We start from the raw sequence: 22,355 nt of genomic DNA on the forward strand, positions 1-22,355 counted from the left end.
CGCCAAAGAGAGTCGGGGGATCAGTTTTCCGCTTCCTCAACTGCTACCTTTTGATTTTGGAAGTTGCACGGTTGGCGGCATTTGTAGGCATTTCTCCCGAATGTGGCGTGGTAGTAGCAGATGTTGCTGTTAGAGGCTCACCAACTGCGTTATCTCTCTCTTGATCTGGGTCGGATGTTTCTTTGTCTCACGCGTGGGTATGTCCGCTCGTTAAGTGTGGCTACCTGCAACGACAATTCCAATATTTGCTTTTGCAGAATGTCCAAGGCAGGGAGCGGCTCCCTACAGTGTGCGCTCCCCGATGCTACAGGAGCAAGCTGTGCTGTCGTTGGTACAGGGCTGAGTTCCCAGATCTGGTCGGCCATAGCAGCTAATTTTGATAGTTCATCGCTACTAATCGATAGGATGCTCCGCATGTTGATCGGTAGGAGTTGGAGCCACAGTGTCTTCAAAAAATTCTCGCCGATTTTTTCGTCAGCCAGGTTACGCATTTCGCAGAGTAATTGTGAGGGTTTGCGGTCGCCGAGTTCCATTTCCGTCAGTAATTTTTTGGTGCGCTGAGTCTCACTGTCTGCGAAAGTGGAGATCAACCGTTCCTTGATAAGTTCATATTTCCCTGACGCAGGCGGACTGAGTAAAATGTCCGAAACTTGCGTGAGGATTTCCGCGTCGACGTAACTGATGACGGTATCGAATTTTGTTTGATCCGACGATATTTCGGCGTTTCGAAATTGGGCCTCGATCTGAAGGAACCAAATGCGAGGGTCCGGCTTCCAAAATGGCGGCACTTTGACGGCAACACGTGCTAGGCACATGTCAGTCCTTTGTTCGGGGTTAGGCTTAGCGGTTCTCTCGTCCATTTTCGTCTTTGAGTATCCTTTATTCGAATCACGTCCGGCTCACCAGTTTAGCGATGTAGCTAAAATTCGTCGAGGCGTTCCAAGAGAATAGGTCCAAATTAGATCCTACCTTGAGTGATAGTAGTTCCGATCTCGCCCACGTGTTCCACGTCCTTTGTTCGTCGGACAAGATTAACGAGGAGACTGATTCCTTGGAAACACTATATTTTATTTCTCTGCGACCACGGACTATTTACAAAGATCTAAGTTAAATAACTGTACAAATATGCGTTCGTCGTCGAGACTGACTTCAGAAGATTGGCATAACAAAAGCGAAGGTCAGCGTACGAAAGCGTCTCTCCAAATCAGTGTCCGAGGACCAAGTGAGGACAGAGGGGAAAGGTCAAGTGGTGGTGCCCTCTGTCCTACAGGTACTTTACGTGGATTCGAGATTAGTTTGCCAGGCCTGGGCTTTTACGCGTGCACTGAAAAGAATTAGTAAGAATAACAACAAATATCAAGTCAAAGTAAAAGTTTCAAATATATTTAATTAGTAAATAGAATTTACAATGTACAATTGTCTATAATCCAAAACAAAATTTATTAATGAAAATCAACAAGTCAACCCGACAATAAACTCAGCTACTTAGCTTAACTTAATATTAATTCCCCTTTGAAAATTCGACAAATCAAATACTTAGGAACTATGAACAGAATCTCTTACGAACTAAACGTCTATCCGTCACCTCACTATACTAGGAACCTGTTTTCTCAATCTTTTCGCTGTCGTCAAATTGTCAGTCGAATTCCTCTTTAACACCTTGGATCACCTAATTCTCAATCTGGACTTCGACCAGGAATCACCTCGCTCTGGAATTCACCTCACTTTCTTCGGTTGACGTGCTGGTTTTATGCTGTGAAGTGACGTCACAACTCAGCTGGGTTACTCCCGTTATTTACATACTTAGTTTTCTAACATTAAGTTTCTTTCTGGCAGCTTTAATTTTCCGACAAAAGCTTATAAACCGTTTACAAAGTATTTAGCACAATTTTCTGGGATGTTATTATGGTTTAGTAAGTATTTCTTTACTAGTGAGTGTGGGGATTCCCCCCTCCATTTTTTTTTTCTCTGCGAACTGTTTTGTGATGTGACGGGTTAAAGAAAACCACGTTATATGAATAATATTACAAATACACACGTATTACAAATAAGCGATAGTAATAACAATTTTATTCGTTTGTCGACGTAAATTACAAAGGCTAAGTCGATTATTTTTTCTTTTGTCCACAATGCGTGTAGTATGGATTGAACATTCAAGCCCCGAAAGTGGTTGGTTCACAATCAGTTTTAATCGCGTTACAGTACTAATTAAACCTACTTTAATTAGACTAGGACTAATGTTAGTAGATTAAAAAAAAGGAAGTATAGGATAGTTGTGTTATAAGAAAACCTCTCTTCTTTGTTTGGAGAGTTAGGAAGTCTATTATGATTAACAAAGGACATAACCTGACCACGTGGAACTCCTTCGGTGGGACGAAACATCCAAATAAAAAAAAACTACTTTATCTCTTGATCACTCCAGTCCTTGAACACAACTCTGGATCTCCCTCTCTTGTTCTTTTCTTTATCGGTGACTTTCTCCCTCTCTGCACGTGTTCCTCCTCTCATAGTCCTCCCTCGAAAGCCGAAAATCATCTTTCTCACCTTTGACACGAGGTGGGTGACCTCGCACTCGCCCAAAACTCGCCACGAGAAAAATATTTTAGGAAATGAGTAAAAAATTATAAACGATAGGGTTAGTGGAAACAATGCTAACCATTAACTTATAAAATATGATAATATATACATAATTACATGGGGGGCTTTACCCACCACAGTTTATTTTCGCTGGGCAGTGCAAGTGCGCGAGATTTTTTTTCCTACGGTGCTCGTTCCTTTGTGAGTTGGTTTATCTTTTTTTTTTCGTTACTAATAAGAGAGTGGTGGGGAACCTTCATCCTAAATAAACATAAGCCCCAAACAAAATATAATAAAATGAAAAAATAATAAAATAAAAATAACGCTCAGACTCAGTTCCTTACAGGGAAATAGAGAACAAATGATTTAAGAATTAACGTTAGGCTTATAACTATCGCGTATATACAAAAGTATGGTGTACCTCCACATTTCTACCCCTGCCATGATGTGATACTATTCCCACCAATACAACACTTTATCCACCTGCCACCTGTGTTTCTACCTAACTAGTCTTTGCATTGTGTGTCCAGGTATCCAGGAAAAGACCAAAAATGTCTAGGTTTTAAGAAAATTTGGCAAATCCTCAATAATTAATTATTTTTTAAAGTTATAGCTGATTTTATAAATGATGAACAGAAACAGTCTAATAATTTAATTTCAAGTCATTTATAAGTCATTTATAACAACAATCCAGAGTACTTCTCTGCACTCAAAGCTAGAACTAGTTAAAATAAGTAAGACAAAACCTTTCACACTTTGTTTCCAGCCGTTTAATCACAAGTACAAATGTTTTCGGCCATTTTGAATGGCCTTCTTTGCTTGTACTTAGTGATTAAACTGCTAGAAACAAAGTGTGAAAGGTTTTGTCTTACTTATAATCCAGAGTAGTGGCCCAGATACCGAGTCTTGAGGACAGCCTTTATTTAGGGAGCAAGTTTTTTAACAAAGCCCAAATTAAGCTCAGCTTTTCTGTCTTTTAAGAAATGCTTGAGCAAATAGAAAATATTTTGTGGTACTTTGGTGTCTCTGATAAATTTTAAAATTGAGGGCTACCAGGCATTGTAAAAAATGCACCTTTGATATCTAGAAATATTAACAGACTCATCAATCTCTTCTTTCCTTGCTGTAGAGTATCACTCAATTTAACAAGGGCATCTTCTGAAGAATGCTGTGGCATGAAACTACATTGATCATTGCTCAAAAACTTTTCATCAGGTGAAACTTTTTTTAAATAAAAAAAAAAGTAAGGGAAATTTTAATACACAATACAATTACTATTTGACTAACTAATTAAGAACTCATTATGTAGTAACCTGGGGTATGCATGTATATATATCTTTACCTACTTCCTACTTCTAAGCAGTTTCAAACCCCAGTGGTTTGCTGGCCCATTTCTAGACTTCTCCATATTTTTATGAATAAACAAAGAATCATAACACTGTTTATTCTTACAATTACATAGAATGCTAATGTAAACAATTTTATATAAATTAAAGAATTTGTAATTTTGTTATTAGTAACTGCAATTTACTAAATTTACTTGAATCTTAAAAACAAAAAATTATTACTAAATAATATTATGTAGTAGCCTTCTTTTCTTTTTACGTTTATCTTGAAATAATCAATATAATCTATTGTGTTTGAAAGTTCAGAATGATCTTTAGAGAAAAATGTAAATGATACAAGAAAAGAAATCATTTCTGTATCATTTAGATATCTAGAAATTTATTAGCATTTTAAATAGATATCAGGATTATTTCCAAGGTAAGATAAAAATGTGGTTACTAAAAGACACCATTTAGTAATCAATGGTGTCTTTGATTACTAAATGGTGAAATTCTTGTTAGTTCGAAATTCAAGGGACAAAGTAATTGTGACTTTGGATTATCAAGTTTCAAATTATTTAAGATTTATATATTTCTGTACAATATGCCAAATGCCTAACTGATGTAATTTATTAAGCAAACAGAATACATCTATGTATATAGAACAATATTTTTTTAAATTAACAATAATAACAATATGAATAAACTGCGGGTAAACAGCACATATCTGCTGAGAATCTCACAAGTTGCCAGATAGGTTTTATAAAAAGTAAAAAGTATTTTTTGAAATGTAGCTCAAATTACTTTTTAGTGTCCCAAATGTGGTAGCCTAAAGTCCAACAAATATCTCAATCTTCTACTTGTAGCCCAATCTTGCAATCCTGAAAACCAGCTGTATTTTATGAGATAAAGGGAAGAAAAGAGTACTTCATAGATAAGGTGACACCTGAAAATGTTATTGTAAAAGTAAAGCCATAATGACGAGATTAGAGTTGTTCTTGGTCATTGTTCTCTTATAGTATGGAGGCATTTCAATTTAAATGAATGAGTTAATATATGCATATCTCAGTTCTGACAGAATTTTCACTTCGAATTTTAAAGTAGCCATATTTTGAACTAACCGAATTCCTCAATGTGTAAATCTCTATATCTCCATTCAGGACAAATAGTACAGTTATGAACTAACAGAGCTTCAAACAATTTGAGTTGGGATTAGCAAGGATTTCCTGTACGAAATTCAAAACAAGAAGAAAGAAAGTGCAAATGGATATACAAAATATTTTGAAAATATTATAAATGCTACAATATAAATGTGCACATTTATAAAAATCAAATAAGTAATTAGTAGTATTATATATCTTTTTATAGTTACTGTCACATTTTTCCTAAAACAGAACTTTATTTTTGTCATCTTATACATGTACTGATAGAAATTTTTTTAGAAAAAAAGCACTATATGTGTATATTGTCTTTGTTTAAATATATAGCTCTTTAATATATTTCATATTAAAGTTTTATATATAAAGATCTGTTTAATTTATTTATAAAAATTAACTTTGATATACTTTTTTAAGGCTTGATATATAAACTGACAGAATATATCTTCAGAGAAATAGTTAAGCATTTTTTGGAATTTCTCTTATCCTATATAAATGTTATGTGAAATTAGATACTGTACTTTGTGTATAATTATATAGATAAATGGTCTTAATTACATTATTGAACACTGACTCTCAATAAATCATTAAACTAAATGATGCCATTATCATTTAGTTTAATGGTTTATCAAGATATCATTATTATATAAGAAAATTTTATAGTATATTAAAATGTAGCAATGAAGAATGATTTAACTCAGGTGTTTATATAATGAAAATTTTTGAATATAAAAAAAATATTGATGTTATTCGTTTAAATAAATACAAATTTTTCTTTCAAAATTAGTCTTAAATATTTAAAATTTAATTTTGTAGGTTGGAGAAACTTTAGATCCATGTTTAGAATCTTTAATGATGAAACCACTAATGGGGGTAAATTAATAAATTTAATTATGTTTTAAAGTTAAAAATAATTAATTTTTAATTTTAAGTTAAATATTAAACATTTATATTTAATATTTTAGTATAATTTTTTAATATTTATTTTTTTAAGAAATATTGCAAGCAATAAAAATGGAAAATATAATTGTAATAAAACAAATGTTATAGTCATTAACCACCCTATATCAAATATATCAAACCCTAAATTAAGGAGCCACTTGCTTTCAAATAGACACAACATTTTTAAGATTTAAATTTTTTATCTCTAGTGACCACAAGAAACATTCTGATAAACATTCCTTTGGCAGTTCTTAATGGCTTTACTTTTTCTATCAAGAATCTTTTACAACTATTAAATAAGTTGAATGGAAGTACACTAACAGACAGTGAATATATCCTAGTGTTTAATTTTATTTCTGTGTTTCCATCAATCACATTGGAACTGTGCTTCTGCTCACTAACATGTTTTTTTTTAAATAATTCCATCACCATAAACACCACCACCAAATACTGGATCTGATCCACTTTCTATATTATACCTTATTTTTTGTATTCAATAGCAGGTTTACCTGCAAAAATATGTGGTGCAGCCCACTGTGCAGAGACTTGTGAGAGTTAGTGGTCAGACAACTGGAAGCTAAATTGCTACAGGAGCACTTACTGGAAATTAAGCTACTGGAATGTTGTCATCATACTGTGTATATACACAGTATGATGCCAACATTTTAATCATATGGAAAGCCTCATTGATAACATTTTGCAAAGGTTCAATGACAACTCTTATGGGTTGATATAAAATTAGATCAACTTAACCTGTTGTGTGTCATTCCCAACATATATGAGGGTCATGACCTCTGACCCGTGGGGTCAAACCTGATATGTATCGTTTCTATTTAGGAATGTTTTTTTAACACCACATGTCACTACTTGTATGAAAATCCGAAATTAGTGACTCAATCAAAATAATCATTATTTTATCTAGTTTTCACACGGCAGGATATTACAATTTTAGGAACAGTTGTTTAAAAGAAATCACAAAGAAGAGTAAACCATTTGTTAGGCTCTGTTTTGACATGGCAACGGCTGGGAGAAATAGCACTCTGAATAAGTCAGAAATTATTGAATATTTATTTAATTTAGGTTCGGATGAGTCTGAATTATCAGCCGAATTGTATTTTAGAATATAATCGAAATGTGGGTGGAATTGATCTGTGTGATGGAGTAACATACAATTATCCATGCATGAGAAAAACAGTGAAATGGTACAAAAAAGTTTTTTTTCATATGCTGGATATTGCACTATATAATGCTTGTGTTTTGTATCACCAATACACAAAAAAACAGATATCATTTCTTGATTTTCGGATGTCTGTTATTAGAGAAGTGATGGAAAAGTTTTACACAAGCAGACATGTAGTCCATCGTGGTCGACCATCACACAAAAATTCGTTATGTTTATTGGAATGGGCATTTTCCAAGCCACATACTAGCAACAGATAAGAAAAAATATCCAACCAGAGTGTGTAAAGTCTGTTCAGCAAGCAAAAAGCGAGTGGAATCACGCTAACAGTGTGAAAAATGTTCCATTCCACTATGTGTTGCACCCTGCTTCAAAATTTACCACACTAGAATTAATTTTTAAAATAAAGTTTTTTGTTTTTACATTTATTTATATGTCTATTTTCTGTGTGCAAAATATAAAATAATTTTGAACAATACAATAGCCACAATTATTATTTTTCTAAAACGTGTGATCGCATTACTCTTAACATCGAAAAAAATTTGACGTGGAGCAACACGTGACAGAGAAAATATTCGACATTGGATAGGTTAAGGTAAAAGAAGCTTACTTCCTAGATGTGGAAATTAGGTTAACAAATACTAGACTTTAAAGAAAACTGTTTTCTGCAAATCTATGTATTACCCAATTTTTATTCTGGTCACTTCTTGCAATCTGCCTTCTTATAAAGTAGCAGCAGTTAGATCATTAGTGAAAAGGGTCTTTTAAAAATTTTGAAACATTCTGATTAGAACAAATCATTTTTAGGATGATGATGATAAGTTAATGGAAATTATTACACTCAAAGGGTAGGATTATTCTCACAATCACATTTCTCAGAAATACTGTAGTAACAGAAATAACAGTTAAGGAGGTAGAAGGTATTGGTATAAGGTGATTGAAAATAATGTTTTTTTAATTTTTACAACTACCTGCAGATCATTAGAAATGAATTTATAATTATATACATACAGTCGACTCTGCATAAGTCGACACCCGGATAACTCGACACCATCGGTTAAGTAGTCAGTTTTCTGTGGTCCCGGCCGACTTACGTAGGCATTAATGTTAAAAAATTCCAGTTTACTCGACACCGTTTAACTCGTCACTACTGGATAAGTCGACATACTTTTGCCGTCCCACACTCCGATAAGTCTTCATCCCCTACCGAAAAAATAAATTCACTCTGCACGTGTGGTGCAAACTCATTTTTTTCAGGAGGGGAGTCGATTTATTTATTTATATATAATTAATATATATATATACATATTAATAAAAATGCCTTAACATTTTATGTATTTTTATGTATAAAATAATAACAAATAAACAAAAAGAAAATATACAATCTACATCAATGTCACACCAGAATCCAATTTTGCATTTTTTCATGCCAGAGGCATTAAGAATCCTTAGAAGTTACTTGCCAACAATTGACAATTGCGAAGATGATGTTTTCAAGGCGTTCATGATTGTTGAAAAAGAAAGTCAAGACGGTTAAGTGCTCAAAACAAACAACACTAAACAAATTTTTCAGTTTTTCATCTACAAAGTAATTGCAAATGGAGGACACAATGTATTGTAAGCCTATACTACTGTATAACGCACTACTGTATTTTATTAATTGTAGTTTTGTGGTTTTTTTTCCAACTTTGCTTTAGTTGTCACGTCGGATAACTCGACACATTTCCACTTACCCTTGGGTGTCAACTTATACGGACTCGACTATATATTACATTCAGTAATTGTGCATAATCATTGAATACAAACTATACCGTATTTCCATGCATATAACTTGAGTGTGTATGTATCCTGCAGAAAATTGCTAGAACAAAAATAAAACCTTTTCATCATTTGTCTCACCATATATCCTGTGCAGCTACACCTACAGGATCCGCCATTGTTTTGTAGCATAAATATATAATTGTATATAATCTGCCCCACTACATAATTCACACCATCTTTCAAACTGCCTTTCAAACACAGATAACTTGCAAATGGTATGGACGAAAATACAATTTAATAATTATATTCTGTTTTTGAAAATTGATAATGATAAAATTATTACAGGAAAATATTTTAAGAATGATAGCATAATATTATACAAACGAGAACATTTTACTTTAGTAGCATAAAATAATCTACAATTTTTATTAAATATTCTTTCATAAACTCAAATAAGCTATTGCTTTAAAGCAGGGGTGGCCAACAAGTCGATCGCGATCGACCGGTCGATCGCGATGCCAATTTTGGTCGATCGCTCGCGATGTCTTGACTTAATGTGTTACACTTGTAACTGAACGCAACGCGTGAACGTAACGCGCAAAAGCAACAATATGCATGCAGTTATGACTGGACTCGTAGAAAACACAGCCATTTAGCTTGAATATTTGATACTGTCATGCGGTAGCTTCTTTTCTTTAGTATTAACAATATTATTATTATTAATCAATATTGTTTATCCACGGTGACAACGTTGAGTTTCAATTTTTCATTTGTTTAAAATGTAAGTACCTGTTCTTTATGTTTTAAATTAAATTATGGCTTTTCTTACCTATCTATTTACTTGATAAGTGAGCGTTTTCGGCAACAGACCTCTATATTTTTGGATTTTTGGAAATACGTCAATTGAGAAAAATATCCCAGTATCACCAAATGTAGCAAATATATTTATTCCTGTTTCGGAACTACATACCTGTGTGAATTGGCATTTTCATACTTAAAGTTAACGAAGACTAAACATTCTGTCCGGACTGATTCCCATACTGAAGAATCATTATTATTATCTTTGTCAGGATATACACCTAATTATGTTTCCTTGGTAAGAGACGTGCAAACTCAGTCCTCCCATTAATGTAACGTAATAAAATAAATTCTAAATCTGTCTTTATCAGTAGCTAATTTGAATTAATAAATATTGTTAATAATTACTCATGTTGTTTTAATTCCCCCGGACGTGAGTATTTTGGCCCGTTAAATAATTACGTTGTTTTTTACGTAGGTAGATATACAGGGTGTTTTAGTACAAAGAGCACTCCCCCGAGCTATTGATAGATTAGCAAAAAATAAGTCTAAAAGTCTTATATCATTCTTCCATGATAAATTTTCCTCGCCCAAAAAAAAAATCGCGAAAGTAAAATCTTATAATCAAATTATCAGCCGTACTGTGCAGTTTTATAACAACTTTTTCAAGTTTACGAACAAATAGTACCACAATTTATACATTGTAATTGATAAAAAAAATTAAATTATATTTTAAGTTAATAAAAATCTATCTCGAAAGTGTCGAAAAATCGATTTTTTAAGGTGCCGCCTGTACGGAATGAACTCGTAACTGCAAATATCAAAAGTTGGGTCTGGAAATTTATTTTCTTTATGAGCCTATATCTTGAAAGCTTAATAAATGATTTAAAAAATAAGAAAAATAGTTTTCAAAACTATTTTCTTATCTACCCATAGCTCGCGGGAGTGCACCTTGTACTGAAGCACAGTGTATAAACATAGTATGTATTTCACACCCCCTCGCCACTTAGACTATGCCTACGACAACAAGTCGATCGCGAGACATTTTTACGATAAAAAGTAGATCTTATGTACACAAAAGTTGGCCACCCTTTAGAGAACCAGATGGATGAGACAGTAAGTGCATCAGCCTACTGCTCTGGATAGCATGATTTGAGTCCCAGGACCTCAGAAATTTTTCACTGGCAATCTATCCCAGTTATGTTGTGCCCCAGTCTCTCACCAGATGGCTGTCCCTATAATGGATATGATTAAAAGATTCTCTTAGTAGCCACTAGGTGGAAAGAGTAAAAAAAATTGCTGTATGGTCTATTAACATTTCAGTTTGATGGTAGACAAAATGAAATACTTATAACATCTCTGTACATATGGTAAAACATTGTTATTTCCACTAATGATCTGTTAGTTGTTAACAAATAGAAAGCAATAAGTTTCCTTAAATCTATGTTTGTTTGGTGCATTACTTTAATATAGTAGAACAATATAAACACACATTTGGGCAGATGCCACTCATATAAAAAAATTCTTGGAGTGCAAAGGGTTACTTTGAATAAAAATAAGTTATATAATATAGATTTTGGAAAAGATTATTTTATTGACAAAGTAATTAAAATTCATAATATACCGTATTTTACGGACTATAAGACACACTTTTTTCTTCAAAAAATTGCCTCCAAAATTCAGGTGCATCTTATAGTCCGTAGCGTCTTATAGGTATTTTTTAAAAAAATTGCTTAAAAATTAAGGTGCGTCTTATAGTCCATAGCGTCTTATAGTCCATAAAATACGGTATATATTGATTTCAGAAATTAGCCAAAATGTTTGTCTTCAAAAACTTTAGTATATTTATAAAAATGCATTAAGAAATTAATTCCTTCATTTTTTGGCATAATGTCTAAAAAGTTTTTAAATGAGTAATTTTAAATATTTTAATTTGCAGAACAGGCAATTAACTGTACGTTTAGGAAATGATGACATTTACTATTGTCATAGTTTTTCCCTTTATATGACAACAAAATTAGCTAACCCTCAATATTTACCCGAAGTTTCTATCAAAGCGTCAATCATAAACTTCAATGTCACACAATCGGGATTAGAAGATCAACTGCTCAGGTAAATGAAGTAATTTAATATATTGCTTTGCCAAAACCATTTAAAAATAACAAGAATTATCGTATTTCCTTTCAGTGATGTTATGAGATTAGAAAATCCGGAACAGGAAGAAGATCATAAGCTGCTTATTCAAAATATAGCTATTGATCAAGCACAATTGGCCGAAGTTCAAGAAAGAATTTTAACTATGTTATATACCTCAAAAGGCAATATTTTGGATGATGAGGAACTTATTGCTGCCTTAAATGAATCAAATGTAATGTATAAATATTTTTTATATTAATTTAAAGTTGTATATACAGTAAGACCTCATTTAATGCTGCCTCGATTAACACTGATTTGATATAATGCTGTCTGCACAAAGCCTAAAAACAAGCTCAAAATTTACACTGATTCAAATTATTACAGCATTTCATTGATTTGTATGTAATACAATTATTCCCTAACACAAACCAATCAGCAAAAGGTGGCAATTCATTGTAGTGCTGTACTTTCCTTAAATCTATGTTTGTTTGGTGCAATTTTGGAAAAAATATAACATCATGGATGCTATAGGCAATATCAACTTCACTTGGCAAGAATTAACTGATAAATGCATGAATGGAGTGTGGAAGAAGTTATGGCTAGAGATATCTAAGAATTCTCAATGAGAAGAGCCTATCATTGACCAAATTGTCAACCTAATTGATACAGCAAGACTAGGAGATGTAGACGAGCAGGATATTGAAAAGTTACTGCAGGTGTCTTGTGAGAGCCTTACCAATGACAACCTTCAAGAACTGGCAGAACAAGAAATTCGTGTAGAACTGGAAAATAGAGATTCTGAAACTGAAGAACCCAAGAATTTCTCTACAGATTTCCTTAGTAAAAGTTTGGTAACGATAACTGAAATCGTTGATCAAATTGTAAAGAATGATCCAGATTTTGAAAGGAGTGCGAAAGTCAGACGAAGTGTTTTGGACGCAATCTCTTGCTACTGACATTTGCTTAAGGAAAGAAAAAGAAAGTGACAAATGACACTACACGACTTCATTACAAAAAAGTCAAGAATTTCAGAAGAGCCAGGACCTTCATCACAAAAAATGAACTTTACATTTCTGTGTGCATATGTTTGTGTGTTACTTAACACACATTATTATGCAAATTAATATAAAAGTAACTTAAAATTATAGTAAAATCTGTTTATTTTTAGTCATGTGTTCCCCTTCCCCTATTTACTCTGTGTTAAAATGACCTTGTTTAATGCAGTTATATTTCGCACTTTGTCACCTAGGAATGTATCTCTTGTATTAAGCGGGGTCTTACTGTAGTTTCATTTTATCTATAACTTTAAATTTTCCATAATTTCCTGCATTTAACCCACAAGTCATCTGCATTTTAACATCAGTATGAAAGCAAATACATGCTACCATTCTATTAATTTTTGCATGTCATATGTAGAAAATTATGGTAATGATTTTAATATATTATATTAAATGATATCATCAATATTTTTTAAAAACAAATTTAAATATATTTAATTGAATCCTATTAATAAAAAAATTAAATTAACAAAAATTTGATTTTCCAGTATCTTTGTCTATGGCTATTGCTATGTTCAGAAATCTAAATTAAAATTTATTAGAATCTTAAAGTTTATAGTGAAGTTTAAAAAGAAAATCAGTTAAACTTTAATTAATTAAACTAAGTAATTTGGTCAAAAGGTAGATGGTAGGCCATCATCTTTTACAGTAAAACAAGATGGTGGCTTAACTGCCTATCTTTAGACTAAATTTGGCAAGTAAATACTTAGTTATTATATTTGTGTTGGATAGTCACTGTTAGACTTGATGTTGCTTTTCGGAGATTAGTAAAAACTAGTTAGACTTGTGTAACTGGTTATGTAACAAAGAAACAAAGATTACACAAGAAATGGCACTGTGTTGACTCACAAAAGGTCAGCGCCGAAAAGGGAAGAGTGAAACGAGATCACCGTCACCAACGGCTCCCCGAGGGGTCAACAGTGCCACCAACCTTTTATTACGTAACAAAAAATATTTACAAAACATTACCGTGACACAATGCATTGTATGAAATGATGTCCTATAGCATTTAACAATAATTTCATCAATTGATTCCAACATCAACAACACTATTTCCTTAGGATTTGGGTTATAAAAAAGGCAACAAAGAAACCTGTAGTCCTCTGTCTGTCTGGTGTCTTATGTATGAATGAAGTGCAATAGAGACAGTTGTGAGGATCCATGGACTTATTTTATTCTTTTAGTAGTAAAGACATAATAATGTAGGAATCTGATACTTATAACATTTACTTATATTTATTTTCATATATGTTAAATTCTATCAAAATTTTTGATTAAAGTACAGATTTTGATTATTATTGCCTTTGATATATATTGAATGATAATTAACTAGTGTATCTTATTGTAATGAAATTTGGACAACATCTTCCTAACTGTTAAATATTTTAATAAAATATTTTGATACAAAAAACTTCAGTAAATTATTGTAAGATAAATTTTGTACAACACAATATAACACACTGTTCTATTTTAGTTTTGATTAAAAAAAATTATAAAATCAGTCAACAACAAAATTTCAAATAAAGGTAGTTTATTAAAATTAAAAAGTAAAAAGGAATAAACTAGATACTAAATAGTTATTGTGATGGAATATATTTTAACCTTAATTGTTCACATAAAAGACACTATTCTGTGAATTTTGTAATACTTACTATTGGAATCAGTAACGTACCTGTTGGTTCATGTGCAAATATATGAATCCATTTAATCCATGTAAATACACTATTCTTCTATATTAAAGCTAAAGTCAGTAAGGAGTAACACAGGAGAATAAATCTCTGTTACTCCTTACTGTTAGTCTGTTATATTGGTCAGGATATGTCCTGACCAATATTTTTCTTTTCATCTATTCTTGTTGTGTCTGCCATTCTTCTTTGCCACCAGAACCAAAATTGAGACTTCTCTTTGTTCTTTTTCCTCACAATCCTCCATTCTTACCCTAGGATAGTTTTGGACAATGAGAACTGGATGACTTGTCCATTTGAGAATTTTTAATCAGAACAAAGAGCACTGTCTCAAGCAGTGCTCTTTGTTCATACTATATATACACATATTACATTATAATGCAGCTAAATACAAATTATATATACAGTAAAATCCCGCTTAATGCAGGGTATGCGTTCCTAGATGATTAAGCGCTAAGCAAACCAGCGTTAAACGAGACCATTTTAACATAGAGTAAATAGGGATAGGGGAACACAAGACCAAAAAATAAGCAATTTTACTATAATTTTAAGATATTTTTATATAAATTTTTGCATAATAATATATGTTAAATAACACACAAACATATGCACACAGAAATGTAAATTTTTTGTGACGAAGGTCCTGGCTCTTCTGAAATTCTTGTTTTTTTGTAATGAAGTCATGTAGTTTCATTGGTTGTTTTCTTTTTCTTTCCTTAAGCAAATGTCAGTAGCAGAAGATCGCATCCAAAATGCCTCATTTTGCTTTGGCACTCCTATCAAAATCTGGATCATTCGCTACAATTTGATCAACGATTTCAGTTATCATTGCCAAACTTTTCCTAAGGAAATCTGTAGCAAGTTCTTTGGGTTCTTCATCTTCAGAATCTCTATTATCCAGTTCTACATGAATTCCTTGTTCTGCCAGTTCTTGAAGTCGTCATTGGTAAGGCTCTTACCAGAAACCTGCAGTAACTCCCCAATATCCTGCTCGTCTACATCTCCTGTATCGAGTAAGTTGACAATTTTGTCAACCTAATGATGCAGCAATAGGATCTTCTCAATGAGAATTCTTGGATACCTCCAGTCATAACTTCTTCCACACTCCGTTCATGCATTTATCAGTTAATTCTTGCCAAGCGAAGTTGATATTTCCTGTGGCATCTATGATGTTATATTTTTTCCAAAATTGCACAAAACAAACATAGATTTAAGGGAAGTACAGCACTACAATGAATTGCCACCTTTTGCTGATTGGTTTGTGTTTGGGAATAATCATATTATATATGAATCAATGAAATACCGCGTTAATTTGAATTAATGTAAATTTTGAGCATTTTTTAGGCGTCAAGCAGAGGCAGCGTTAAGCGGGGTCTTACTGTATCAGAATTATAAAAAATAAACTCAGTTATAATATAATATAATAGCAATTTCTTGGGATTTTAATTGAAATGATACAAAAAATAAATAAATTCATATAAAACTTGTGTATGTGTTAAATTGTAAAAATTAATATTTATTAATGTCTGCAGGAAACTGCTTCAACTATATCTAGAAGATTACAGGATGCCAAAGCAGCAGAAGAGAATGCCCTGGAGAAAAGAGAACAGTATCGTTGCGTCGCTTCCAGAGGTTCTATTCTATATTCGGTCATAAGCAGCATGTCGGAAATAGATACAATGTATCAATATTCTTTAAAGGCTTTTAATCTCGTGAGTAATTTTTTTCAGTTTGTAAGTTTAAGATTTTTTCTAATATAAAAATTATAAAAAAATAATTAAATTTAATAAATTGACTTTAATTTATATTAGTACATACACTTCTAATGTATGTACTAATTTTATGGAATGAAAAATGTCTGTAGAATGGAAAAATCAATACAGCAAACAGGAAAATAATTATCAACAAATTTCTTCTGTAAACAATTACAAACATGTACAATTGCTATTTTTAAAAACTTGCCTTAGTTAGAATAAAATCAATATATATTAAATATTTTTCACAGCAATAAAGTAATAGAAAACATCTTTTAAAGTTTGTTTTGATATAAACCCATTTTGAATCAAACATAAAATTCAAAAACTGACACACACTCTTTCAAATATTTGAAACAGTATAAGTGTCAGTCAAACCTGGGTTTTCAAACTTAATTCATTTCTAAAAGTTGTTCAAAAACCAATTTGTTCTAAAACCAAAACAAATTTTTCCACAAGAAACCGTATAAAATGGATTAATCCATTTTTGACCCAAACAGTCTTTTTTTTATATTTTTTTAGTGTATTTTATGCATAAAAATGCCTACAAATGCAATATAATATTATTTATGTCTATATCTATATCTATTCTATATATATACTGTACATCTGTACATTAAAAGCAAAATGTTATGTCATATGAAGTCCTATCCACTAGGTCAGTAAAAAGCAACAGTGTGTAGCACTTTTGTCCACTGAAGCGGAGTATGTAGCCTTGGCAGAAGCTACTCAAAAAACTGTATGGATGAAACGACTTCTAGAAGAAATAAATCTACCGATCATGACACCTATCAAAATATTTGAGGACAAACAAAGTTGTATACGACTTTTATAATTAGGAAAAACACAACAACGCACGAAACATATCGACACAAAATACCATTTTGTACAGGATTTAAAGAATTTGGGAGAAATTACTGTAATTTATTGTCCAAATGAACGGATGATGGCCGACTTGTTAACAAAGCCACTAGACGCGAATAAGGTTAATAAATTTACTCGCGATATCGGATTGTATTAACGATCGATTGTTGAGGGGGTGTGTTGGAATCAACGATCGCGATGTTTTGTAGATGTTCTTATGACATAATAAAAGGTTGGTGGCGTTGTTGACCCCTCGGGGAAGGTGACCTCATTTCACTCTCCCCTCCAGCACTGACCTTCCGTGAGTCAAGACTGTGTAATCTTTGTGCACTCTTTGTTCCTTTGTTACATAACCAGTTACGCTAGTCCAACTACTTTTTACTAATCTTTCCAATAAGTGCCAAGTCTAACACTATGAACTATATAAAAAGAATGACAGAACAAATATATAGTATATCACTATACTCATTTTATCTATAATATGCCAGTGAAATAGATGAATTGAAAGTAATTCTTTAGTGCTGAAAATTACATAATCTTTGATATTATTATTAATTAAAGTAGAATTTTATACACTGCTAATAGAAAGTTTAAGTAAATATATAATTTAAGATATTAGATTCAGAATTGTTTCACAAGCGACTAAAAATATATATATATATATATATATATATATATACATACAACATACATACATACATATATACAGTAGCGAGTCGTTAATCTGAACCCCGGTAATCAGAATCGCTAGTAATCTGTGTCATGCTGAATCAAATGTTTTTGATACTAGATTTACTTCTAAAGTATAATTTTCATGTTTTTATATTCTTCAATAGTTTTATTTTTTTTGTACAAAATGAAGAAATAATTTTTAACGATACGCCTTGATAATTATTATAAAAATTTTCGTTAGGCTTAAAATCGACAAAAATTCAACACAAAGCGACATGCAACAGAGAAAAATTTGAACATCGGACAGGTTAATATATTTTTTTGTACATAGTTGGTAATCCGAACAAATCACTAATCTGAACAACCCCAGTCTCCAAATTGATTCCGATTAACGACTCTCTACTGTATATTCTTTTTTTTTTTTTTGTTTATTATAGTAGGAGTTCTTATCTTTCTCTTGTTAGACTTGGTGCTTATCGGAAAGATTGGTAAAAAAGCAGTTGGACTAGCGTAACTGGTTATGTAACAAAAGAACAAAGAGTGCACAAAGATTACACACAGTCTTGACTCACGGAAGTTCGGCGCTGGAAAGGGGAGAGTGAAATGAAGTCACCTTCCCCGAGGGGTCAACAACACGACCGACCTTTTATTACGTCAGAAGAACATCTACAAAACATTGCGATCATTGATTTCAACATCTTTATCTTCAGTATACTTATAAATTAATCTTTATTGAACTGTTTTTTTATGAATTTGCTTGCAGGTATTTTGTAACTGCATCAAAACCTGTGAAAGTAATTCTGACATGGAAATGCATTTGCAAAGTCTCATGAAAAGAATTACAGAAGAAATATTTATGAAAGTGTCTCGGTAGGAATATTTAAAAATTAAAAAAAAAAATACAATAATAATTGGTTTTAATTTATAAAAATGTATTTTGTTTGTTATTTAGTGGACTGTTTGAAGAACATAAACTTATATTTTCATTTATATTTACAACTGCTATTTTAAAAGAAATAGAAATACCCGAAAATGAATGGTGGTTTTTTCTTAGAGGAATAGGAAGAAAAATGAGAGTAAATTTATTTTCCCAACATTTCAAATAAAAGTAATACTTTTATTAAAATATCACTTTTACATAATTGGACTTTTTCATTAGGAATATCCTGAAAAACCAGCCAATCCTTCATGGCTTTCAGAATCAAATTGGCAAAGTTGTTATATTCTAGAAGAAACTCTACCCAGTTTTGTCGGTTTGTCATCACTTTTTGTAAAATTTCCTCTCTTTATTACAATAGGATCACTGGAGGTAATTTTATTTAAAATAATTTATTTTGTAATAATCTTAATGATTACATAAAAAATAACATCATAATTACTAATTGTTTCAAAAGTTAAAATTTGAATTTACCTCTGATGCATGACATATGCCATATGTTAAGTAATATACTGTATATATGACAAGAGAACGGAAAATTTTGCATCTGTTGATAATTAGTCGAATATACTGTATATTTTTATATAAAAATTACCGTATTTTACGGACTATAAGATGCACTTTTTTCTTCGAAAAATTGCCTCCAAAATTCAGGTGCGTCTTATAGTCCGTAGCGTCTTATAGGTATTTTTTTTTTTTTTTAAATTGCTTAAAAATTAAGGTGCGTCTTATAGTCCATAAAATACGGTATAAGATCTTGACAACCAACTAAAAAGTACTATAAATAAAATATTTTTCTCGTGAGAAATTACTTTATATGTTGTTAAAAGTTAAGCAAATATGATTATGAATACAAAATTAAGTATTATTTGTGAAGGAAAGAATCATACTTTTATTTCTTTTTTCTCTCTATTTAATTAGTATTATTATTTGGTTTTTGGGACATTAAGGACTTTACATTTTTCTTGCACTGGGATTCTAAGGGGCAAAAAGAGCTAGTGAACTTACTGTTGATTAGTGGTTACACCATGATTGAGTAATTCACTTAATAGCTGTCACATTAAGCAGCATTATCCAAACCTACTGTGATGCCACTCTACTTCATGGTATAAGTAGATGGCTGATCACAAAGCCAAAGAAGACTAGTAGTGTTATTGTTGGACTACAAAGTAGGTTGGAGTTGGTATCACCTGTACAACGACACTTTTTTTTTCTTTCTTTCTTCAAATGATCATTGTACTCTCAGACAGAAAGGCGTGTTTAAGACAAATATGGTGAACTTGTAGGACTTAGAATTTGCTAGTTGTCAAAATATTCTTCCAAATACCTGATGGGTTCATATTGCAGGTGTATCCTTTAGGCAGAAAACAGCTAAATGGTGGAACAACAAATAAACAAATCATAGGTTCCATTTTGTTCAAATTTTACAATTATCATCTGTTTATCAGGCTACAAATCTCAGAAAATTCTCATCACAAAGAACTCTTCCTTGTAAATAAAAAATATTACATTATTTAGTACTTATTTAACAGCTTCTTATGAAAACCAAATGCTTTATTTTATTTGAAAAAACAATCCTGGTCCTAATCAGACTATCTTCAGTTTCTTTTATGACTTGTATAAACTACTTTATAATCCATAATGTATCAGAAAGAAGTGATTCAAAACAAACTTTATAGAATATTTGTTGATTATAAAGGAATGGTGCAACAAAATAAACAAAAATTTTTAACTTCATTGATATTTTAAAATAAAATAGCAGCAGTTTGTATTGATGATGATGATTATCTGCATAGGAAAAACAAATTTTGTTTCCAATATTAAGATAAAAGATTTAAAAAAGTTAGTTGAATAAGTTTCTCACTCATGTCAGTTTTTCCTTGCTATGTTTCAATGTAAATTATTATTAATTTTTCTAATGAAGGAATGATGATGCAATTTTTTTTGAGACAATAAATTTAAATTAAATTATATATATTAACAATAATATGAATGATTACTTTAGAAATATGTGATAAAAATTATGAAATAGATTTACATACACATTGGAATGGGAGATAAGCAGTACATTGTTTTTGATTTTTTTTTTTTTTTTGTTTTTTTGAGTTTTGACAGTATAACTTTTAATTTATGAAGTGACATTTTATTGTTTATTTTGACATTGTTTTTATTATTTTTTCTTTAATTCCTATATCAAAAATAGCATCTTATGATGAAAAGTTCTGTTTTAATGTTCTGACTTTGAAATTACTACTGTTTCTCACATTCTTCAAAGAGGAATTTGGTGCTATTTCAAAATGTTACAACTGTTTTAATTAATCTTCTCTAACTTTGTAACCTCAGTTAACTTTCAAATTAATAGGCATACAAAAATCTTTAGTTTAGATTATATTAGATAACAAAATATAAATTAAAACAATAAAACAGAATGATACGGCTAATTAGTTTTACATGTAATCGTTTAACTCTTAGAAAATAACAACAGAAAAGCTGTAAGGAATTATATTCATAAGTTGAATAGCAGTTACATAAACCATTTCCATTATTGGAATAAAGAAAGATGGTAGCAAGAAGCCAAAATTGCAAGTTGAGTCAAAACAACCAACTCACAGTCTCCTGAAGGTTAAAAATATTAAATGAAATAATCTGATTCACACACTAATCAATATTTGTAACTGGAATAACAATAATATCAAAAACAGAATTTTGATTTTTTTAAAGACATTAAAATAATGTATTTTTTAATTCGATTTTAAGTTTAGTGTGGAAGACTATTTTTAAAGTGTATAGGTATGATAATATTTGAATATGTTTCAAATTGAAATCATAGAAACTGATTACAAATTTTAAATGCATAAATTTATTTAGTTACCAATCATTTAAATGTATAATGCAATGTATATTGATAAATTGTTAACTAAAATCAATTAAGAAAAAATTCAACGTTTTTAGTAATTTTGAATCATTATTTTAGGAAACAATGAATTTCCGAAATAATATAGTTTGGTATATATATAAGGTAGGATCCAAAACTTCGAGGACTTGGAAATAATTCCTTGCCTCAAATATTATATAAACCACTGATGCACAATGACTATCTTCAAAATAATTCTCTTGAGTAATATACTTTTGTCAGCACTTGTACAACTTCTGGAAACATTGCTGTAAGCAACCTTTTGCAACCTTCCATAATGCCTTCTACAATGTTGTTTTTACCTCATTTGTTGACTCAAATGATATCCTTGAAGGAGTTTTGAGTGGAACAATATCTGAGGTGTTATCATTTTATATCAAATGAGGTAAAAGCATCATTGCAGGAGGTAGTAGAAGTGGTTGCAAAAGACTACTTATATCAATGTATGAATCCAGAATCTGTATGAATGCTGATAAAAATGTATCATTACCTAAGAGGATTATTTAGAAGATGGTTGTACACCTGTGTTTTAAACTATTTAAGATAATGTTTTTCAACTGCTGGTCCACAAAAATTTTTACCAGTCTGCAGAAAA

At 31.3% G+C, this 22,355-nt stretch overlaps 1 protein-coding gene across 3 annotated transcripts in view; it reads left to right on the forward strand.

Moving 5' to 3' along the window:
* Positions 1 to 22,355, forward strand: part of Dhc16F (Dynein heavy chain at 16F) — a 383,439-nt gene that overhangs the window by 293,415 nt on the left and 67,669 nt on the right. For all 3 annotated transcript variants that reach the window (XM_067269011.1, XM_067269009.1, XM_067269010.1), the window contains exons 53-59: positions 5,876 to 5,932; positions 11,680 to 11,852; positions 11,928 to 12,108; positions 16,152 to 16,331; positions 18,673 to 18,779; positions 18,862 to 18,985; positions 19,069 to 19,218. In XM_067269011.1, coding sequence (XP_067125112.1) covers positions 5,876 to 5,932; positions 11,680 to 11,852; positions 11,928 to 12,108; positions 16,152 to 16,331; positions 18,673 to 18,779; positions 18,862 to 18,985; positions 19,069 to 19,218 — 972 coding nt within the window. The remainder of the gene's footprint in view (positions 1 to 5,875; positions 5,933 to 11,679; positions 11,853 to 11,927; positions 12,109 to 16,151; positions 16,332 to 18,672; positions 18,780 to 18,861; positions 18,986 to 19,068; positions 19,219 to 22,355) is intronic.

The sequence above is a fragment of the Centruroides vittatus genome, unplaced genomic scaffold, assembly GCF_030686945.1.
Source record: "Centruroides vittatus isolate TY-2023 unplaced genomic scaffold, ASM3068694v2 contig_345, whole genome shotgun sequence".
Taxonomy (NCBI): domain Eukaryota; kingdom Metazoa; phylum Arthropoda; class Arachnida; order Scorpiones; family Buthidae; genus Centruroides; species Centruroides vittatus.